Raw genomic sequence first — 20,651 nt, 5'->3', positions numbered from 1 at the left:
CCGTTAGCTGCCCTGAGCCCAGTTTTTAAACTGAGAAGGGCGGGGTATAAATAATTTTATTATTATTATTATTAATAAGAAGATAAATAACTATACAGCTTTTAGAAGGCATCTAAACAATGGTGGGACTTCAGATAGTAGATACGTGAAGTGGGCCTCCACACTTAGGGAGTTCCTATCAAAGGCAGTATTGTATATGAATCAACAATACATTCTTCCAACTATATCAAAGGGAAAACAGCTAATAAAAGAAAAAGTTTCAAACTTCCTGTATATGGAAGGTTTTAATGTTTGATGTTTTATTATGCTGTTGTTGGAAGTTGCTTGGAGTGGCTGGGACAACCCAGTCACGTGGGTGAGGTACAAAGAAAAAGATCATTACTACTGCAAAGTTACTGGGGCCGTAAGTGGTCTTTAAAAAGGCGTGTGATTGCCCTTTGCATGCCACCCCAGCCTCACTTGAGAGCTGCTTCCCCCTGATGCCATCTCACATGACCAAGGGCTGCACTGAAGGGGGCAGATTTCCCACCTGAATTCTGTGCCCTGTTATAAATTAGTTTTTGTATGTGAGGTTATGATGTCTAGCTTATTGGGGGTCAGGGGCAACACTGGGCACCTGCTGATCTCTTGGAAATCTTACTTCCCCACCCCTCTGGCTTCTGACATTCCCCTCCACCCCCAGTATTTGCCCACAAAACTAGAAGTACAATGCATCTTTTCAACAATAGGGACTAGAAACTTTGCTTGCTAACAAAAGCTGAGATTCTGAAGGCTCTGACTTCTTCTAAGCAAGCAGACTGGGGCATCTGTTGCTTGCACTGTTGTCTGGGTTTGAGTGAGAGGGCAAGCAGGTGGCAATTGTGAAGAGGAGGGGCAGGACCAGTGGGCTCTTTGCCAGGGCGAGGGGCATCAGCAGGTACCTGATTCTGCTGGCATCAGCTCTCTTCTCTGTGTGGCACAGCTGTACAGCTTCACTGATCTGCACCTGGGTTTGTTGTCTGTTGCTTGCCACCTGCTGGCCAGGTAGGGAATTTCACTTTTGGAGCCCCCCCCCCCCAAAAAAAAGAACCCAGGTGGTGATTGGACAGTGCCAGTGATGTTAAGATGGCACATGAACAGTGAAGATTGTTTCTCTTCCTTGGGGCAGTTTGAGGAGCAACAAGCTTTTGAGAAGAGCAGGAAGTTCCTTAGACAACTGGAGATCTGCTTTGCGGAAAACCCTTCCCACCACCAGAAGATCATCAAAGTGCTGCAGGGCTGTGCGGAGTGCCTGCCCCAGGAGATAATTGAGGTAAGCAGACCTACAGATGCTTATGGGAAATATGCTTGTCCTCACTGTGTCCTGTCCCCTCAGAAAATTCTGGCTGTGGTGGGAATTGCAGCCTTTTTCTTGTGGCTGAAATACAACATTGCTGCAAATTTTGGTTTCCTGGCTTGTATGTAACATGGATATACAGGTAACTCTCCTCCTAAGCTTAATTTACTTATGTGATTGCAGCTTTGTGGGACTGTGGGGAGAAAATGAATAAATGGAGAGCTGAGGAAACCCATTCTCCACTCATTTATTCCCCTCCACCCATGCAAAGCTGCCATCACAGAATTACCTATCTTTGGGAAGGTGTAATAGGTAGCAGGGCTCATTTCATCACATTCACTGGAGACCCATCTCTACCAATCTCCTCCTGCCCCTGGACCGTGCTAGCTGGTTAACCATGAAGGAAAAACCTACCGTATTTTTCACTGTAAAGACGCACATGACCATAAGACGCACCTAGTTTTTAGAGGAGGGAAACAAGAAACAAGAAAGCAATGCAAAGCCTCTTGAGCAAAGAGGCAGGAGCACTCCCGCTGCGCTCGAGAGGCTTTGTGTGGCTATCCCTGAAGCCAGAAGAGGGATAGAAGAGGCTTCTGGGACAGCTGTGCAGCCTCTTCAGCCAGAAGCTAGAACAGCGCTGCGCAGCGATCCCTCTTGCTGTTCTGGCTTCTGGGATAGCTGCGCAGCCTGCATTCGCTCCGTAAGACGCACACACATTTCCCCTTACTTTTTAGGAGGGAAAAAGTACATCTTATAGAGCGAAAAATACGGTACATTGAAATTAGTGCCTTGGTTGGATGTTGATTTTCCTCTCCCCTCCTTTGTCCTTTTCCTGTGTGTGTGTGTGTGTGTGTGTTTGTGTGTGGTTTTTGTATTGTAAGCCTGCAGGTATGGGCTGCCTTGTTTCGATTTTGTGTAAGCTGTTCTGGGAGCCCTTTAGGCTGAAGAGTGGGGTACAAATGCTCCAAACCAATAAATAAGAAGGGATTGAAGAAAAAAGACATTGGACAAATGCTGCAAACGTTCCACACAGGGGTGGGCAAACAGGGTTTGGCCAGTAGCCTGGATCCTAAGCTTCCCCCCACCCCAGTGGGCCATTTTGTTATGGGGGGGGGGGGAAGGCACCTATAATTCAGGTATCAAGTTGCCCCTCTCCTTATTTTGTTTCCTTTGTATGCCTCTGTGCAGCTGAAGACCCAGATGTGGCAGTTGCTGAAGGGGCACGACCACCTCCAGGATGAGTTCTCCGTCTTCTTCGACCACCTGCGCCCGTCGGCCAACCGCCTGGGAGATTTTGAGGAAATCAACTGGACGGAAGAGAAAGAGTATGAGGTGGGGTTATCCCTTGATCTTCCTGGGCAGGTTGGGAGAGGGGGCACCTGCTTTTTGCACGGCTTTCCAGCATGGTGTAGTGGTTAAGAGCAGTGGACTCGTAATCTGGGGAACCGGGTTCGCTTCCCTGCTCCTCCACATGCAGCTGCTGAGTGACCCTGGGCTAGTCACACTTCTCTGAAGTCTCTCAGCCTCACTCACCTCACAGAGTGTTTGTTGTGGGAGAGGAAGGGAAAGGAGAATGTTGGCCGCTTTGAGACTCCTTCGGGTAGTGATAAAGCGGGATATCAAATCCAAACTCTTCTTCTTCTTCTTTCCGGAGTTGCGGGGAGAAGCGGCTCTGAGCTCCAATAGCTTGGTGAGGGGTGTGGAATTTTAAGCTTCAGGGATTCCCTGCATCCCAACCACGCTACCTGACCATGGCTCCTGTGCTTCTTTTCCTAGTTCGATGGATTTGAAGAGGTGTCCTTGCCAGATGTGGAGGAGGAGGAGGACCCCCCCAAAATCCACGCGACTGCGAAAAATAAGAAGAGGAAGGAGCTTGGGGGGCAGAATATTGACAAGGTGAGGCTGGGGAAGCCCTTGGCGCGAAGCATTGCTTTCGAGAGCTCCTTCTCCCTTCTGCCTGTCCCGCTGAGGGTTGCTCCTCTTCTCCTCTTGTGTGTGATTTCAGGAGTCTGAGTGGGCCGAGGGGGCCAAGGAGTGCTGCTGCTCCTGCCACGAGGGGAGCAGTGATCTGAGGCTGAAGAGGAGCAAGCGAAGGACCTGCAGCCACTGCAGCAGCAGCAGCAACAAGGTGAGTCCACAGCAATGGCAGAGGGAACGTGAGACTCTGGGGCTTCAGCTTAGCGCACTGGGCCATAGATCAGTGGTAGAGCTTCACATGCAAAAGGTGCCATGTGCAGTCCATCGTCTCCAGGTAGATTCCCATCGGAAACCCTGCAGAGCCCCTGCCAGTCAGTGTGGACAATACTGAGCTTGATGGACCAATGGCCTGATTCAATATAATGCAGCTCTCTTGGTTCCTATGTGTGTGAGTTCATCTGTGTGTCTGTCCCTTGAAGCCTCGAAAGTGCTGATTCTGTTCAGCTTACACAACAACAACCCTGTATCGGGAAATTTTTGACGTCTAATGTTTTACTTTTTTAAAAATGTGCTGTAAGCTACCCAGAGTGGCTGGGGAAACCAGCGTACAAATAATAATAATAAAATTATTATTATTACTTTATTTAACTGAATTTGCATACCCCTTATCTGCAAATAAAACCTCCAAGAGAATTACGAAGATAAAAAGTGCACTGATATTGTCAGTGAAAATAAAGGTCAAACACTAGTTTGTAAAAAAGCAAAGTGAACAAAATCAGCGGTTACATTCCAGAATAAATTGCATGTCAGCTTTAGGCGTCCGGGTTGCCTAAGCAGAAAGGATTTTAGGAGGTGCCAAAAAGAATACAGGGAAGGTACCAGCCTAATGTCAACAGGCAGAGTTCCAGAGTGAATACTGGATCCTTACAGATGCGTAATGAAGTTTTCTGGATGGAAGTGGTTGACGGGGCATCTGTGGGTTAAGCCAACCCTCCAGATAAGATGCTCCCAAGCTGTTAAAAGCTCTGTATACTAATGGTAACATCTCAAACCCAGCCTGAGAATCTCCATTTGGACCTTGTAATCATATTGTTGCTGCCATTTCAGCTGCCTGCATGTAGTTCTGGATGATGAAGGGTTAAGGTTGCTGCCTTAGGCATGGAGTTCATCTACATTTATTTATTTTATCCCACCTTTCCTCCGAGGAATTCAAGGTGGTATTCAAGGTGGCTCTCTTCCTCCCCATTTTATCAACAACCCTGTGAAGTAGGTTAGGCTTAGAGACTGTGACTGGCCCATGGACACCCAGTGAGTTTCATGACTGAGCGGCGATTTGAACCCTGGGTCTCCGGGGTCCTGGCCAAACTATAGAGTCTCATGGCTTTTTAGGGGTGGGTGGCGAAGGGAAGCATACAAGTTTCATGAGTTTGGAGCAGGAGGTGTTCTGAGATGCTCTTGGACTTTGCTTGGTCCACAGGCAGGAGATGGCAAGGCCTACAGGAACAAAGATCCCCAGGAGCTCACCGACAGCCTCGTCCAGCGCGAACTGAGCCCTCGCCCCGAAGGGAAGGAGCCTGCGGAAGAGAGTCTGGAGCAGAGAGAGGACGGGGAGCCTCCCCAGAGCAGGATGAGGACAGGCGCCAGGAGAGCAGACCCCACAGCAGGAGGTACGTTGAGAGTGAAAGGGGTGGGAAGCCTGGACGCATGAACTTTCCCATGCAGCCCTGGGATCTTCTGCCTAGTGAGCTCCTAACTGGCTCCGTGGGCAGGAGGGAGGGGATCCTGGCAGGGGCTGTGTAAGATTTCATACTTTGTCCCTTCTGAGGACTAGGGCACCCTCTCTGGTCCAAATTCTGCTCTGTGCTTTAGAAACGTTTTCAGAAGCCACCAAGGCTGACTATTAAACCTGACATGTCCGCTAGAAATGGCACCTTTTAAATATGAAACAGATTTGTGGCTGTAGAGCCTTTTTGATGAAGAGGGTTTTAGTCTGCAGGGTTATCTCCCACAATAAGCCTCGTTAGTCTTTTACAGCACCACAAGACTCCTTCAGGAGTGTCTGGAAGGAGGGCTTGGGGTGGCTATAAACCGAGGCTGAATCCAGTTAAAGATCGAGATTCCGTGGCCATTAAAAAGATGTTTTTATTTTGTTAAATTGCATTGTTTTTTGCCATGCTTGGGCCCCTTTAGAGTGGGAGCGCAAGAGAAATTTACGAAATGAATTTGGTCTTCCTCTCTTGTGGGTGAAGCTGAGGGGCTTGTGTGCAGTGCTTGAAGGAAGCACCCCCAGTTTGCTAGCTGTGGCTATTTTCGCGCAGGCTGGAAGGTGCATGGGCACCTAATGCTAGTTTTTAAGCTTCGCGTGTCTCAGCAGTGCCATCTGCCTAACCTTGTGCTGTATTTCATTTCCACAGTTTCTAATAATGCTGTGCAACGAGCAAGCGAGTGTGAACAATCCTTTCCCTATTGTCTTTCTTCTTTCCCAGCTTCCCGCGTGGAAGGAAAACTGCCTTTGCCCAAGGAGACCCCTACAGAAGGGGGTGCGCTGCCAGGACCCCCCTGTCTCTCCAAAGCCAGCGATCCTGCCAAGCTGCTCCCTCCTAGTACTGCTGCCTCTTCCACGCTGCAGGTGCAGAGGGGCGCCCCACCGAAACCCCACCGACCCAAAAGTGGCTCTTGCCATATAGGAGGCGAGAGCGACGCAGGACTCTGCACGAGGAGCGGGGAAGCTTCTTCAGGCGTTTCAGGGGGTGAGACTCTTGCAGGAGCAGCGGGTGGTGCAGCTAGCCCAGGTGTCAACCCTCCTCTAGCCAAGAGTTGGCCACAAAAGCCTGCCATTCAGTCCAGCTCCTTGCGAGGGACAGCTTCTGCTGCTCCTCGAGTGTGTCTCAAGGACAAGGAATTGGACAGGTTGACATCGTCTCTGGATTCAAAGCCCAAAGGAAGGGATCTTTGCGGGTCACACTCCAAGGACCTCACGCCGCCAAAAGCAGGAGCGGCAAACTGTGGCTCTCAGACCCCAGCGGTGGCCTCTGGAGTTTGCAGCCCTCCGGCTACGGAGAAGAAAGGAAATGCCACGGAGAGACTGTGTGCTAGTGACCGCTCGGAGCTGCCAGCTGCAGGTGGTGGGGAGCGGGCCGCCTCGCTGCGGGGAGATGACCTGCACCAAAGGGCAGTTGAAGCGACTGTGTGCGCTAAGAACATCAAGGTCAGCTCCACCGGGGAAAAGGTTGTCTTGTGGACCAGGTACTTTTTTTGCTTCCTTGTTCAAAAGCCAGTACTAGGGGAGGAGCGGGGTGGGTGCGTGTATAAGTGGTTCTGCTTTGTCCCCAGAGGTATAAGGCGTTCCCTGACCCCAACACTTTGATGCACTGAGGAAAAGCCCAGTCCTACATCAGGATGTACAGATAAGATTGAAAAAGCAGTGTGGGGTGTGAAACAGATAGGCTGTGAGAAAATAGCAGTAATCAGTGGGATGTTGCAAAACAAGGAAGCCTGATAGTGCCTTTGCCAACATGCCCCTATTGCTCCATTTCTGATAGGAAGCTGCCTTATACTGATTCAGACCATTGGGTCCATGCAGCTCACACTTACTGGCAGCGGCTCCCTCCAGGGTTTCGGGCAAGGAGTATTTATCATCCCTGCCTGTAGGCCGTTTCACTGAGTTTAAAGCTGTCCCCCTGTGGATGGTGTGCTTCTCTTAAAGGCTAACAATGAGGACTTTCTTAAACACAAGCCTCCATCTGACAACAAGCCTTGTGGGATTCATGAAGTCTGGTCCAAGGAGCAGCCACTCCAGTTCCCTTTTTCCAGTGTCAGGTGTTTCTCTTTCAGAGAGGCTGACCGGGTCATTCTGACCACCTGCCAGGAGCGAGGAGCTCACCCAGACACATTCAGTGCTATCTCGCAACAGCTGTGCAACAAAACGGCAGAGGAGGTGAGTCCTGGGGGAGACAAATCTCTCGGAAGCGTTGAGTTCTTCTGTAAAGCTTAGGAATCCCTGAGTCCATAGATACGACTGGTGACACTTTACCCATGCAGTTAGGATTGCATGTATTTCCAATTTCACAAAATAAATAGGATCCATGGCGAGCTGCTCTGCAAATTGTGTGCTGTGGTCCCTTTAAAAAACTGCACTGAGTGACAGAATGAAATGCAGTTTACAGCTAAGGACACTTTCAAAGAAGAAAGTTTAACTGAGCAGGGAGAGCCCTGTGTTTCCATCTTAGCCAGACAGTTGGCAATATTCAGAGATCCCTCTATGCCCATGGCCAATTGTTGGGGGCACATTATCCTGTATTTGAATACAGTGGTACCTCAGGTTACAAACGCTTCGCGTTACAGACTCCACTAACCCGGAAGTAGTACCTCGGGTTAAGAACTTTACCTGAGAACAGAAATCACGCGGCGGCGTGAGGCCCCATTAGCTAAAGTGGTACCTCAGGTTAAGAACAGTTTCAGGTTAAGAATGGACCTCCGGAACGAATTAAGTTCTTAACCAGAGGTACCATTGTACAGGGTTTATTCTATGAGCCAGGAAATACAGATTTCTTGTTCGGTGGTGGATTTAGGGTAGAAGTTAGGTGTGCCATTGCTTATCTTTCCTACCTTCATCTAAAAAAATTGCAATAGTATCAGTTGTCAGAGTAGATTAGCTTTGGAGGCAATTTGCTTGTCTCTCCTTGTCTCCCTCCATTACAACCCTGTTCTGCTCTCAGGTTGCCCATCGGTTCAGGGAACTGATGACTTTATTTCACACGGCTTGTGATGTCAGCTCAGAGGATGAAGAAGATGGAATGAGCACCAGCAACACTGACCAGCTTTCTGACAAAGACCCAGTCCTCTCTGAGGAAGAGCAGGAGGAGCAAGGCTTTTGAAAGCGTGAGCCAGTACTACTGAAGAGGAATGGAGATGGCTGGGCAATCTTGTTTGCATATGGCTCCAGAGAACGCCATCTGACCCCCACCTCCCGCATCAAACTTGAAGTCACCTCGAAAGATTCCCCCTTCCATAGAAAAGTGGGGTCTGCTGTGTGATGGAAGTCATGTAGGCTGCACTCGTTCTTGGATAATGGCTGGTGTAAATATTTTAAATACTAGGAAAAATATGTACATTCTCTCTTTGTGCTGCTTCTGAGTGAATATTTATTGTGGCAGTTGTATTTTAAGGAATAAAAAGTAATTCCTGTTGTAGAAGATAAAGAGCACCTTCTTACCTCTGAGCACAGAATCTGTCAGGTTACTGCAGGCCTGAAGGTCAGGCAGATGACTTTTTTTGAAAATACCTTGAGCTTAACAGCCGTAGTAGCACAAGACATGATGCATAATGGAGGAGACTGTATTAGGGGATTTATTGTTTTTATAAATGTGTGCAAGGGCTAGTAGATGTTTTCCTGTTCAAAGGCACTGCAGAAAATACGCACACACTCAGTCCATCTCATCCTCCGAATCTGCTGCTGAGCCCCCGCTCTCTTTGTAACAGTGAGACAGTGTCCTCAGCTGCTCCAGAGCTTCCTCAAAGTCATCCATTTCAACTCCTGCCGAGAAAAAGCTTGCCCACCGCCGGACGTCAACTTGGCGCAGCTCTTCGTAGAAACTGCCAAGGGTTTTACGCAGGATAGCCAAGGACTGGAGGGCTCCGAAGACAGGGATACTTTCAACAGCTGTGTAGGAGAGAATGAAAGGATTTGAGAAAACAGTGGCAGCAGTGCCAGAGCACCTTTGTGTCTACTGCCCCTGTAGCCTTGTTAATGGTGCAGCATAACCCATCTTCCAAATAAGGCTGGTGCCCCCCCCCCAACTCTTGCCTTGTGCTAGTGCAAAAGGGAGGAAGAGATAATACCAGCAAGCCTTGCTTCACTGGGACAATGCTGGCCTATTGAGAATCAATGTTTCTGCAACACAGTGGCGGGAAAGTGACGGAAAACATTAAACGGGAAGTACTTGGCTAGTCACTGAATTAGCTTCTTGCCAAACTTGCTGCACATATAATCTATGCAAGCCCTTCCCAGCCTCATGCCCTCCAGACTAACCCCAAGAGGTGAGGGGGAGCTGTCGTCCAACACATGGAGGGCCACACTCATGTCCTATGCACATTCCCCAACCAATCAGGGATCAATCACACATTAAAAGCACAGGGGTATAAAGAAGGGTTGAATAACTTGTCGGGCTCCATCAGCCCCAGGACAAATGGTCAAGGATGAGGGGAGCTGCAGTTCAGCAACAGGAAGGTCACAGGCTCCTGAGCTATGCCAACTGGCAGTGATGGGCCATGGTTCCTTTTTAAACTGGAACTGCTGGGAATTGAAAGTGGGAGCCGCTGTCTGTAAAACTCTTCTACTGAACTGGGAGGAGAGGACAAATACTTCGGCCCCTGCCCATCATCCCAGAACTTCCACAGTGCAACCCTAACCCAGTTTATGTAGAAGCAAGTCTCTAGAGTACAGTGGAGCTGACTTCTGCAGTAAGTCGGGTCAGGAGTGCAGCCACAGTAAAAGTGCCAAGATAGTTTCAAGTGGGTTTCTAACACGTTACCTCGCAGAACTCCACGTTCCCACTTTTTCTTACCCCTCACCACAAAAGTTACAATGGGCCAAACACCTTCACATTCTCACCTGAGTGAGCACCTGCTTCTTACCTGCTGAAGCGCTTGAAGGTTTCTCCAAGAGGAATCCATGCTTGTTGAGGAGAGGAGAGAAGAACTGGGGGTAGGGAGCCAGCAGCTTGCAAGGGTCTCGAAGTAAGTGTGATGTGCTGTTCCGCAAGCACAAAACAAGCATTAGGGACAGAGGTCTGGTCACCACCTTTCCTATACCCCCCACCTTTCCTGTTTTACTAACCTCAAGGTTCTGGGGGAGACGGTGTACAAGTAGCGGGCCAGCACCTCCTGTCCAGTCTCACACATGTGGAGGACAGACTTCGGCTCAGTGCCTGGAGGGGAATTGCTACAAGAGACGCAAAATGGGGAATGGGTTAAGGCCGCAGGGATGTGTATGTGTGTTTGTACTAAAGTCATCTGCATAGCTCTGCCTTCAGAAAAAGTGAGAGGAGTAACCCACTCTAGGCCACTCCCCTGCCACCACTGAAGGAAGACCCCCCCCCCAAACCACTTACCTGACTTGGTGCTCCTTGCTGATTCCTCTCAGCACAACAGACTGAGCAAAACAGTGGCTCTCTCTTTGCTCGCCACATGAAGACAGTGGGCTCCAGGGCATGGCAGGCTGCTGGTTGCACAGAGCATCAGGAAGGGACTGCTCCTGTGCCACAGGAAATGGTACAGCTGCTACTGCAGCTGCTACCTGGAAGAGGAGGCATACAATGATCACCAGCAGATGTAGGACCAGAAGGGACTGACTTCTCCAAAGCCCAGGTTACCCCAAAGTCATGTGTACCAGAACAAGTAAAAATGCCGGAAGCAACCAAGGTGCGCCACAAGAGTGGGACTCCAGCAAGTGGGCCAGATGATGCTTGGAAGGGAAAGAAAAACCCAACTTGGAGAAAATTGTGAGTTTTAAAAGCCATTAAGCGTTTTTGCACACAGAGCAAAACAAGAAATAAACTGGTTTCACTGCTTTCAGTGCACTGACTGGTCAAAATTGGGGCCTAATTATGAAGCAAAACTATGATCTGGCAGATTTCCCCAAAAGGAAGTTCTGATGGGGGTGAAATTTCATCCCCGCCGGTATCTGATGGCCCACAGGGAGGATTCTCTTTCCAAATATGTCACTATTAATGCATTTAAACTCCTATTTTAAAAGACATTGGATGCAGAAGGTGCCAGGTTTCATCCCTGGCGTCTCCAGGTAGGGCTGGAGAAAGACTCCCTGCCTGAAACCCTGGAGAGCTGCTGCCAGTCAGGGTTGACAACACTGAGTGAGCCAGAAAGTCCAATAGTCCAAATTGGTATAAGCTATAACAGCTAATCCAGAGAAACTAGTGCTGGAACGTTTAAGGCACTTAGTAACTGAGTGCACATTCCTGGTCCTGATGGAAGCTGTTCTCATTTTACATTAGAAATCCTGCAACTTCCAACCATGCTTTTGAGTGATTTGCTAGGGAAATGGCAGGAGTTCAAAGAGAATCATGTAGTACCTTCCGCCCAGAGAAATTCAGGGCCTCAGCAAGATGTGACATGGAGATGGCTGACGTCTGGAGCCGGTAGGGAACAGTGACCGTGTCCAGGGCTGTGGCGAGGATGGCACTCGTGTGATAGTCCAGTGCTGCCTGCAGAGGGTTATAAAATCAAGGTACAGTCATATCAAGGAATGACTCCAAAGTTCCCCAAAGTTCAGATTTCTGCTCCCAACATGCTATTTGAGTCTAGTGAACTCTGCATTTCAGGAAGACAATTCTGGTGGCTGAAATTCCAGTTTGATACTAAGGAAAAGAAGTTATGAGGATCCTTAGAAGCAGGACCAGGGGAAATGAGGGAAGGTGATACAGGATGCACAAACTTCACACACAGCTCAAAGGAATTCTTATTCCTCCATCCTCCGTGTGTGTGTGCAGGCATACCCAGCTGTCCACCTGCAGGAATACTGACCTCATAGTGCACGTATGGGAGTGTGATGGGGGGCGCTGGTCTGAGTCCCAGGCTTCCGTATAGTGACAAGGGGCAGAAGAGCGAACTGTGGCTGGAAAGACGGACGATCGCCAAGACTGTGTTCATGAGCCTGTAAAAATTCCTTTGTGGAATCTGCAAGGTGGTAGCAAAGCAGTCACACCAGAAGGGTAGTATTGCACAAAAACAGTGAGTCTGTCTTCATGCAATTTCTTTTTTTTGGGGGGGGGGGTATTGACATTGAGATTATTTCTTTTCAAAAGGATAAATTACAGAACATGGGGCAGTCCAACAAAACAGTTCGGGAGGTGCAGGATATGGAAGGGAGAAACAGTTTGCAATTGCGGATTGGGAAGTGAGACAATGAGAGCCCATTCTAATGAAAGTTTGCTCTGGATCCAAGTGCAGGTATTTCCAGACTAACTATGTGCTAACTCCATACGCTTAGCACTTCTAAAGGATTTGTTTCAGCATTCATCAAATGGGGTTGCATCCAATGTCATTCAGAATACACCCATTGAAATTAATGGGCATTACTAAGTTAGGGCCACTAGTTTCAATAGGTCTCTTCTGAGAACAAATTAGTAGGGTATAACCCATAGTGAATTAGGAAATAAGAGTCCTAAGGCTACCACTTATGCATCTCTCTCTCCTGCCTTCAAATATCTAATAAGTAGGTCTTTGAGTAACTAATTAACTTTTACCTAAATATCTTATTAATGAACTGACTACACAATCTTGAAGAAGAGCTAATAGATTAATCTAAGATCTTTCTAGACATCAACTAATTAAGAATTCTGCTTGTTGTCAAAACTAAGTTACTTAATTATCATTTCCTTTCATCCTGTTTCTGATGTTTTAACCAAGTTCTTCAATAAATATTTTTGAACTGTTTTCCCACTAGATGCATTGATGTGTTTACTGAATCACATGAAAAGGAAAATCAAATCTATATATTGGTCTTGGGGTATTGTACTTTATAACGATGGCTAGAATCTTCTATGCTAGACCATGGAAAAATGCCCATAAGCCAAGCTAAAAGTGATTTGATCAGAAAACTTTGGGAGCAATTCGGTATAATAAAGCTAAGAGCATTACTGAAAGTTAAGGAGAGAAACATGAAGACTGAATAAATGGAATTTAGTACAGTATCCCAATATGTTAAGCGGGAATGAGGGACATCAGGAAGAGGGATAGTTTATATGATTTTATAGAGTTTTACTGTGAGAGGAATATAATATTAAGTAGCTAATAAATGCTTAGGATGATCCCTGGAATGTATTTAATCATATTTATTATATTCTGTTATAAACAATTATATTCAATCAGGTCTCATTATATTTAGTCAGGTGTAAGTATATGTCCAGCTACATTTATCTTCCCATCTTAAGCCCAGCCCTCCATCCTCTACACAACACTCGTTCTTAGTGAGAAGATCTCTGAACTGCTTTCATTCCTAACCAATAACATTTTTCAGGAGGGGAGGGAAGAGCAAAGAGTTTGCATAGAGGGGGGGCATACTTACGGCTCCGTTAAGCACTGGCGTCAGCCCCCATGTCAGGACTCCCTTCCCTGCATACTCATCCTGAAGCAGCTCCGTGACCTTTGCCCCAACCCCCGAAAATCCATTGTGCAGGTCACAGAGAACCTGGAATCCCTGTGAAAGGAGGGAAGTGAGCAGATACGTTGGGATCAGCAGCCGGAATTGGGGTGACCTGACAACTCAAGAGTTGGTGCTGGCACACTGCTGCAAGCCCAAGCTGTGCCACATATAATCTCAGCTGCTTCGCAGCCTTCCCCATGCTGAAGGGACAAATGCCACAGGAGCCTGGGTGCTGCTGAGATTTGACATGTTAAACCTGGGTGGTGCCACATCCTGGCCAAGACACAGACACAGTTTGCCTAAGAATTACACAGTGCTATTGAAATGGGCTGCTCCATTGCTTTTCCAGTGAGCTTGCCTCATCCCAGGGGTGGAAGGCAGGCTGGTGAGCTGGAGCAGGAGACAAAGAGAGCAGACAAAGGGAACTCAGTGCTGAATAGCAGGATGCACCGGAGGTTTCTGGAACAGCCTCTCATCTAAGCACCAGATGTTTCAGCCTGCAAGCCTCTCCCTGGCTGGTGTGATGGGGGTGGGAAAGGGAGAGAAGGGGATGAGCAGTGATGTCATGGCCGAGGGCCTGAGCAGCTTCTTCAGGAGGATCTGCTCCCCGCCACCCGGCTCAAGTTCCAAGCTGAAGGAGGTAACTGTTATTTGCCCAATATCTAAAATGCAATAGCCACCTGCAAAACCCTGGAAACTGGGCCACTGTGCAGCCTCTGTGGCACAGCTGTGGAAACCATGACATTCCAAATGCTGGACTCCAACTCCCATCAGCCCCCAGCCAGCAAGGGATGATGGGAGTTGTAGTCCAGCAACAGAAGGCCATAGATTATCCACCCCTGCTCTGGGACTAGACATCAGGGCCTGCTTTACTGCTGTTTCTCAAGCGAGCTGGACACCACCCCATGGCACCACCCACCCTTCTGGGCAGAACAAGAAACTATAGCAAATGCTCACCTGTAGGTAGTCACACTCTTCCACATAGAAGTGGAGCCTGTCTTCGAGCTCCTCAAGGTATGTGCCCTCTTGTAGCAGCTTCTCCCCTTGTCCAAAAGTCTCCAGCCGGCTGGAATCCCTGAAAGAAAAGCGGCAGCATCGTTCCAAAGGCACCTTCTGGAGAAGGGCAGACAATATTCTAGCAGGGACTGCAAGCTAGCCAGCATCTTCTGGCCCGCCCAGGGAAAAGGTAGCCCAGAATGCTGAGAAACATTCCTTACCCATCGTGATTGTACTGGTAGATGGTTACTATGCTACGAGGGTGCAGGTGTGTGCGGAGGAAATCCGACCAGAAGCATGTCCTGCTTTCTGAGCAAGGCATCTTTGAAGTCTCATCCTGCCTCTCACGGAGCGGAGGTCTGTCTGGAAGTAGAATGGTTATCACCGCCATCTATTAATGCTTATGTGCCAAAATGGCTTCAGAACACAGGCATTAGCTGGGTGGAAATGGCTCCATCAATTTACCAGCCTGCTTGCCAGTGGCAAGTGCTCCTCTGTTATCAGGTGAGCACACCAGCACTTCCAGAAGAAGTTCTGCCCATGGGGGAGAAACCTCCTCTCTTTTCTCCAACCCCCAACCCCCTCCATAGAGAAAAGGAACCACAATTTATTTCACTTACTATTCAGGCTTTTGTAGGCAGCAATAGCAGTCTAGGCATGAGTTACTGCAGCAGTCTAGCAAAAGGGATTAACACCCCTTCATAATCTATGTTTTCTGCAATTGCCAGAGGCACTCAGGGCAACCACAAATAATGGATTTGGCTAGCAAATGAGGTCAAAACTTGGAATACCTTGTGAACGGATCAGAAGCCTTCCTTAAAATACCCTTTGAAAACATATCTGCCCATTCTACCCCTGCAGGAAGCCATGCATGCAGAGCACACACACATCTTTACCACCAGGAAGAGTCCTTGGAGCAAAACTGCCATTGGGTGGCCTGTTATCCTGAAAAGAGAGAAAGACAATCTGATCTGAGGCTGTGATTTAGCCATAATGGAATCAAGAGAGCCATATAGCTGCTGGTAACTCAGGAGAAGCGAACCTGTAGACCTCCAGATGCTGGTGGGCAGCTTACAAACTTGAAGCTTACTATACAGCCCTCATAGCTAACAGTTGTCATTAGACTTCTATGGGAATTGGTCTAACTCTTTTAAAACCATATAAGCTAGGGACTATTTCTCCAGCTGCCCTTGGCATTTAACAGACAGTGGAAAGACGGGTGTTAGCAACTAATTCCAAGAAGGATTGCCAGCAACACAGGAATTTCCACCAAAGCAAAAGTTCCAGGCTTAACAACGCTGGTTCAAGGGCAGAAAAGAAACAGGGAAGCTCCAGGTGTAGAGGATATCTTACCTCCAGCCTGTTGAGGTCTGGCAGGAAAGGGTTCGCAGGGGATGGGTCTTCTTGGTGCGTCGTCAGATTTCCCTTCCTGAAAAATTGAGCCTTTTAACCACATGGTTCTGCACAAATTGCAGCAGAGACTGAAGGGGTGTATGTGGAGTGCAGAATACTGCCCTCCCTTGCTGCCTTTAAAACACACAGGATCTAGAGTGCCACACCACTGCTGCCCCAAATCTAGCAAGTGTAATTAGGCAGATTAATACTTCCAAGACTTGGTGTCTTGAGTTTCCTAGCTTTCTTCTTCCGTTCCCACCACTTTTTTCTTTTCTGTCACAGCATCTAGTCATTATGCATGTGGGCAGGGAGAATGAGTTTTTTTTATCTGTCTATGGTGCTTAGTAAAGTTTTGGTTCTTTATACATGAATAACAATATTTTCTGTTAATTTTAACTTGTTGAATAATGTTTCCCTCACAGAAACATTGGGTTTGTTAGTTTTCCTTTCCCATCAATATTGTAGAAAATGTCTTGATGTTCATGAAGTGTTGGGGAACAGATTAACATGTTTTTATGAAGTGTTGTGAAAAGAATAACATGCCCAGCCTGACATCTCCTGGCCTCCAGAATTGTAGCAATAACCTGTCTACAACCATAGGGACTTGAAACATTTTTAAAAAGTTGAAATCAGAAACATCAGGAGTCCATTTGGTATACTAGACTACACTCACCTCTGTTCATCAATAATGCATTGACAGCTGTGTTATTAGGTTTTCCCTACAATCATTAGTAAGCCATCCTATAGATCTGATTATGCTGTGCACAGGGTAGTTGTTTATACGTGTTTTTTTCCAGGGGTGGGGAGGAACTCACCATGTCAAAGGGGTATTTGTTTTTGCATCTGCATACAGGCATCCCTCCTGCTTCAAAGAACTCAGGCTCCCTGCAGAGAAACAGAAAGCGCTGTCGCTGTGAAAGCTGCTTGTCAAGATAATAACCATGAACACCAAATATCCCAGATCAGAAGAGAGGCCACAGGAACTGAAGCATTTCCTTTTACTTTATGCCAGGGGAGCTCTAAGGGCCAACACTCAGCCTACATAATACACACCATACATAATACACACCATGGTACACACCATACATTTAAAGCAATGGCTTTCCGACAAATAATCCTGGGAACTGTAGTTTCCCCCAGTACTACAATTCTCAGCACCCTTACCAAACTAGTTCCCAGAGTGATTTCGCAGGGGGAGTAATGTGCTTTGAGTGTATGGTATGTTACGCAGTCTAGGAAGGAAATTAGCTAGAACAGCAGGTCAAGACAAGGTACTCTCTCTTGCAAAATTGGTAAGTCCCAGGGCAATTAGAAAACTTATACAGTGGGGACAGGTGTATAATTGCATTGTGTTTCTAGTACACCACTTAGAGATGACTGTGAAGTGGTATACACACACTATTTAAATATATAAATAAAGCCAGCCAGCCTGACCAGTCACTAAACTTATTGCTCCTGTGGCTATCTATCGGAACCTCGCCTACCTCACAGGGTTGTTACAAGGATAAAAGGGGTGGGTACTGTATACATTGCCCCCTGATCTCCTTGCAGGAAGGGTGGGATAAAATAAATAAATACCAGCAATAACAACAGCAACAAGTAGATAGAAACTGCAATTGCCACTTGCTGTCTGCTTTCACCAAATGGGCTAGGCCGCTTCTCCTTGCTTACAGAAACCATTGGTTGTACCTGCCTTGTGAGGGACAGTCACAGGACCATCTGCTCTGGGAGCAAGTGTCAGCAAGATCTTGGCTCCAACATGAGTGACAATCAGCTGGCAGATTTCGGCTAGACCCTCAGAGGCCAAGGTCCCACCCTGAAAGGTTGGTAGTCTGGCATTTCCAGGAAGGCTGGGCCGCCAGGATATTTCTCAGAGGACTGCCAAGGCCTGTAGCTGTGTGGCTCACTTACACCTGAGCTGATTATGATAAGTAACCTGGAATGTCTTAAGAATTTGTGCCTAAGCTCATTTCCTTTTTCTTCTTCCCTCCCCATCCATTTTTTTCTTGTGTGTCATGTCATTTATCTGTTGTAACCCTGAGGGCAGGACTATATTCTTTTATTGATTTGTAAGCCACTTCACCAGGGTCTAAATGCTTTGAATAGAAACAAATGTACGTACATCGAAGGAATGTGGACTGTCTGTGCTTCCAACATGTGGCTTCCATGATGCAGAAAATGACATGAAGAAGGGGGGGTTTGGGCTAAACTCTCACAGAAACCATACTACACACTTCTCTCTATCACCCACCTTTGAGGTCCATGAGGATGAGGCGGGGTGTGTATGTCTCTCGCCCCTGGAGAGTTCTTCCCGCTCGGAAGAGGACGTCATGGCAAATCCCTTCATCTGATTGTGCAGTTACAGGATCCAAGCGGAACGAAGCTTCCTGGGAAGGGGGAACAAAATAATTTTAAAAATACATGAGAAAAGAGTTCTAAACCAGCAAGTACTCTATGGAGATCCCTTTGGTATATTTATTCCACTTATTTTGTAAGAGATGCTTCGAACTGGTGAAAGTAGCGGTTTAAGTCTCAGGTGGGGAGCCTGTGGCCCTCCAGATATTGTTGGACATCATTATTTGGGGCTTTTAATTTAGAGCAAAGGTAAGAGGCGACATGTATACAATTCTGCATGACACGGAGAAAGTGGTTAGAGGAAAGCTTTCCTCCCTCTCTCCAAAATGCTTTAGGAAATCTAATGTTGGGAGACTCAGGACAGGCAAAAAATGAAGTAGGTTAGCCCCCAACCCCCTCCTATTTTATTCTCACAATAAGCTCAACAGAGAGAGAAACCAGCCCCAAACTTCTACTTTACTTACAACCTCCACGTGAAGTAAGGACCCCTGACCATTAGGTCCAGTCATGATCGACTTTGGGTTTGTGACGCTCATCTCGCTTTACTGGCCAAGGGAGCTTCCGGGTCATGTGGCCAGCAGGACTAAGCCACTTCTGGCGAACCAGAGCAGCGCACGGAAACACCGTTTACCTTCCCGCCGGAGCGGTACCTATTTATCTACTTGCACTTTGACGTGCTTTTGAACTGCTAGGTTGGCAGGAGCAGGGACGGAGCAACGGGAGCTCACCCCGTCGTGGGGATTCGAACCACAGACCTTCTGATTGGCAAGCCCTAGGCTCTGTGGTTTAACCCACAGCGCCACCCGCGTCCCATCCGCGCGAGGTAGGCTTCCCCCAAACCTCATTTTGCTCATGCAACTATCCTGCGATGTAGCCTAACCACAAACCTCCTATTTGGGACATGTTGTATCTGTGAGGTTACTTTGCCCCACACCGGCCCACTCAACCTTTCTGCCCGCGGAGCCAGCACTGCCAGAGCCACACAATACCCACCGCACATTTGTAAGATGGTGGCGGCTCCCTTTTGGAACTCCCTGCCTATTGAGTTCAAGCAGGTGCCTTCGAACAGGACTAAGAAAATAGATTAAAAAATCCTGTTGAGAGAGGCCTAGGCAAGTGCTTAGAAAGCTGAGGTGATTTTAACCTGTTTTAGTATTTTAATTTTGTTATAGTTTAACAGTAGGGTTGTGGTTTTTTCTTGATTTTTATCGTTTTATCACTCGGAGGTGGCTTTTCTTTTTCTTTTCTTTTTTACGGTCAAGCGGTGTATAAATTTTGTGAAGTAAACAAATATTTTTTTCCCCTCACAGCAACCGCCCTCGGAGAAGCTGCGTAAACACGCTCGCCCCGCCCCTTCCCCGCCTGCGCGCGCACAGCCTGCCCAATCACAGGCTTCCTCCTCTGACATTACCTGAAGCCCCCACCAGTGGGCTCCGACGCTCCCCGCGTAGTGGCCCAACTGGAGCGTCACCACCTCGCGGGCCCCCGACATCCCCCAACTGCCAATGGGAGCGGAGGGGGGAGGGGGCGGAGGACACGCAGAGCGGCCGTTAGGGAGCAGCGGCGCGCGGATGGGAAAGTGCGCACGCGCCGGAGCGAGCCGCGAGGCGGTTTACAAGTCGGCGACGGCACCGCAGACGTTGCGCGCGTCTCCGCGGGGAACCCCACCCCTTCCGCTCTCCTATTGGCTCAGACGGGCCACCCAATGCCTGACGGCTTGCGGTCGGCGCGCGAGCGAGAAGGGTTCGTTGCGCCGCCTTGTCTCTTCCCCCCATTGGCTTGGAGAACTAGGAAAGGGGCGGAGCTGCATCGGGAGAGCCGCTCTAGGCATGCCTTCGCCTGCGCAGCACCAGAGGCGGTAGGAATGAAGAAATGGGACAGACAAGACTTCCGGCGAAAATTTGAAAGCCGCCATATTGGCCACGGTTTTCTATGGAGGCTGGGTGACGCCGCTCTACCGCTTAGCTGGCATCTCTATGCTCCTGTAATAGTTGACGGGGAACCAATTTGGGGACAGCGCCGCATAGATGCATTTTAACACTGGAGGTGCCCAGAGGCGCAAATGGTTACAGCAGGATGGAAGGAATAAGAAAATATTTTAAAAACTCTGATCCTAACGGAGCCTGCCACCAGCTGATCTCAATGACTGAGCTATTCCGCCATCTCTTTAGCTAATTTGCGGCTTGCAAATGAAAAGATATGGCACAAAAGGAAAACAAGGAGAGGAGGGAAGAGGAAAACATACAAAATGCAGGGATAAATTATTTTTATTTAGATGATTTACATGCCACTATTTGCATAAGCCACACAGTCAGACTGAAAGGAAACAATTCACAGAGAAGATCCAAATATGAGTACTTTCAGCAGAGGCAATGGAGCAGCTTCTCATCCAGCTGCTGCAGCCTCATGGAATGGCAGCTAAAATATGACTGTTGCAACAAGGGAGGGAGCCTGTCTCTCAGCAAAGCAGATGGCATGGTCCAGCTTACCATCCTACCCTCTGTAGTAGCT

The 20,651-nt window shown here is 48.0% G+C and overlaps 2 protein-coding genes across 4 annotated transcripts in view; one reads left to right on the top strand and one right to left on the bottom strand.

Annotated features, from left to right (window-relative positions):
• Window positions 1-8,427, top strand: part of GON4L (gon-4 like) — a 41,807-nt gene extending 33,380 nt beyond the window's left edge. The window contains exons 25-32 of one of the 2 annotated variants that reach the window (XM_083715477.1): window positions 1,148-1,291; window positions 2,504-2,647; window positions 3,092-3,211; window positions 3,321-3,443; window positions 4,710-4,899; window positions 5,719-6,478; window positions 7,067-7,169; window positions 7,951-8,427. In XM_083715477.1, coding sequence (XP_083571603.1) covers window positions 1,148-1,291; window positions 2,504-2,647; window positions 3,092-3,211; window positions 3,321-3,443; window positions 4,710-4,899; window positions 5,719-6,478; window positions 7,067-7,169; window positions 7,951-8,109 — 1,743 coding nt within the window. In that variant the 3' untranslated portion in view covers window positions 8,110-8,427. Of the gene's footprint in view, window positions 1-1,147; window positions 1,292-2,503; window positions 2,648-3,091; window positions 3,212-3,320; window positions 3,448-4,709; window positions 4,900-5,718; window positions 6,479-7,066; window positions 7,170-7,950 lie in introns of both variants that reach the window. The other variant, XM_083715478.1, reaches the window with a different exon arrangement.
• A 138-nt stretch (window positions 8,428-8,565) lies between these two features.
• On the bottom strand, window positions 8,566-20,014 carry MSTO1 (misato mitochondrial distribution and morphology regulator 1). 2 transcript variants are annotated; one of them, XM_083715789.1, is made up of 14 exons: window positions 19,552-20,014; window positions 18,037-18,172; window positions 16,601-16,670; window positions 15,744-15,819; window positions 15,287-15,335; window positions 14,612-14,753; window positions 14,352-14,469; window positions 13,317-13,448; window positions 11,774-11,926; window positions 11,323-11,454; window positions 10,345-10,529; window positions 10,071-10,175; window positions 9,869-9,984; window positions 8,566-8,894 (listed from the first exon to the last, which is right to left on the bottom strand). In XM_083715789.1, exons 1-14 carry the CDS (start codon window positions 19,630-19,632, stop codon window positions 8,659-8,661), a joined length of 1,731 nt encoding a protein of 576 aa, XP_083571915.1. In that variant the 5' UTR covers window positions 19,633-20,014; the 3' UTR covers window positions 8,566-8,658. The 2 variants fall into 2 exon arrangements, with proteins under 2 accessions (XP_083571915.1, XP_083571916.1); XM_083715790.1 differs by lacking the exon at window positions 19,552-20,014 and adding an exon at window positions 19,134-19,488.
• Between the last annotated feature and the right edge of the window lie 637 nt (window positions 20,015-20,651).

Source organism: Podarcis gaigeae (assembly GCF_964106915.1).
Source record: "Podarcis gaigeae genome assembly, chromosome: 16".
NCBI lineage: Eukaryota > Metazoa > Chordata > Lepidosauria > Squamata > Lacertidae > Podarcis > Podarcis gaigeae.
The sequence above is the reverse complement of the archived record's forward strand: the minus strand, read 5'-3'. Positions and strand labels throughout refer to the sequence as shown.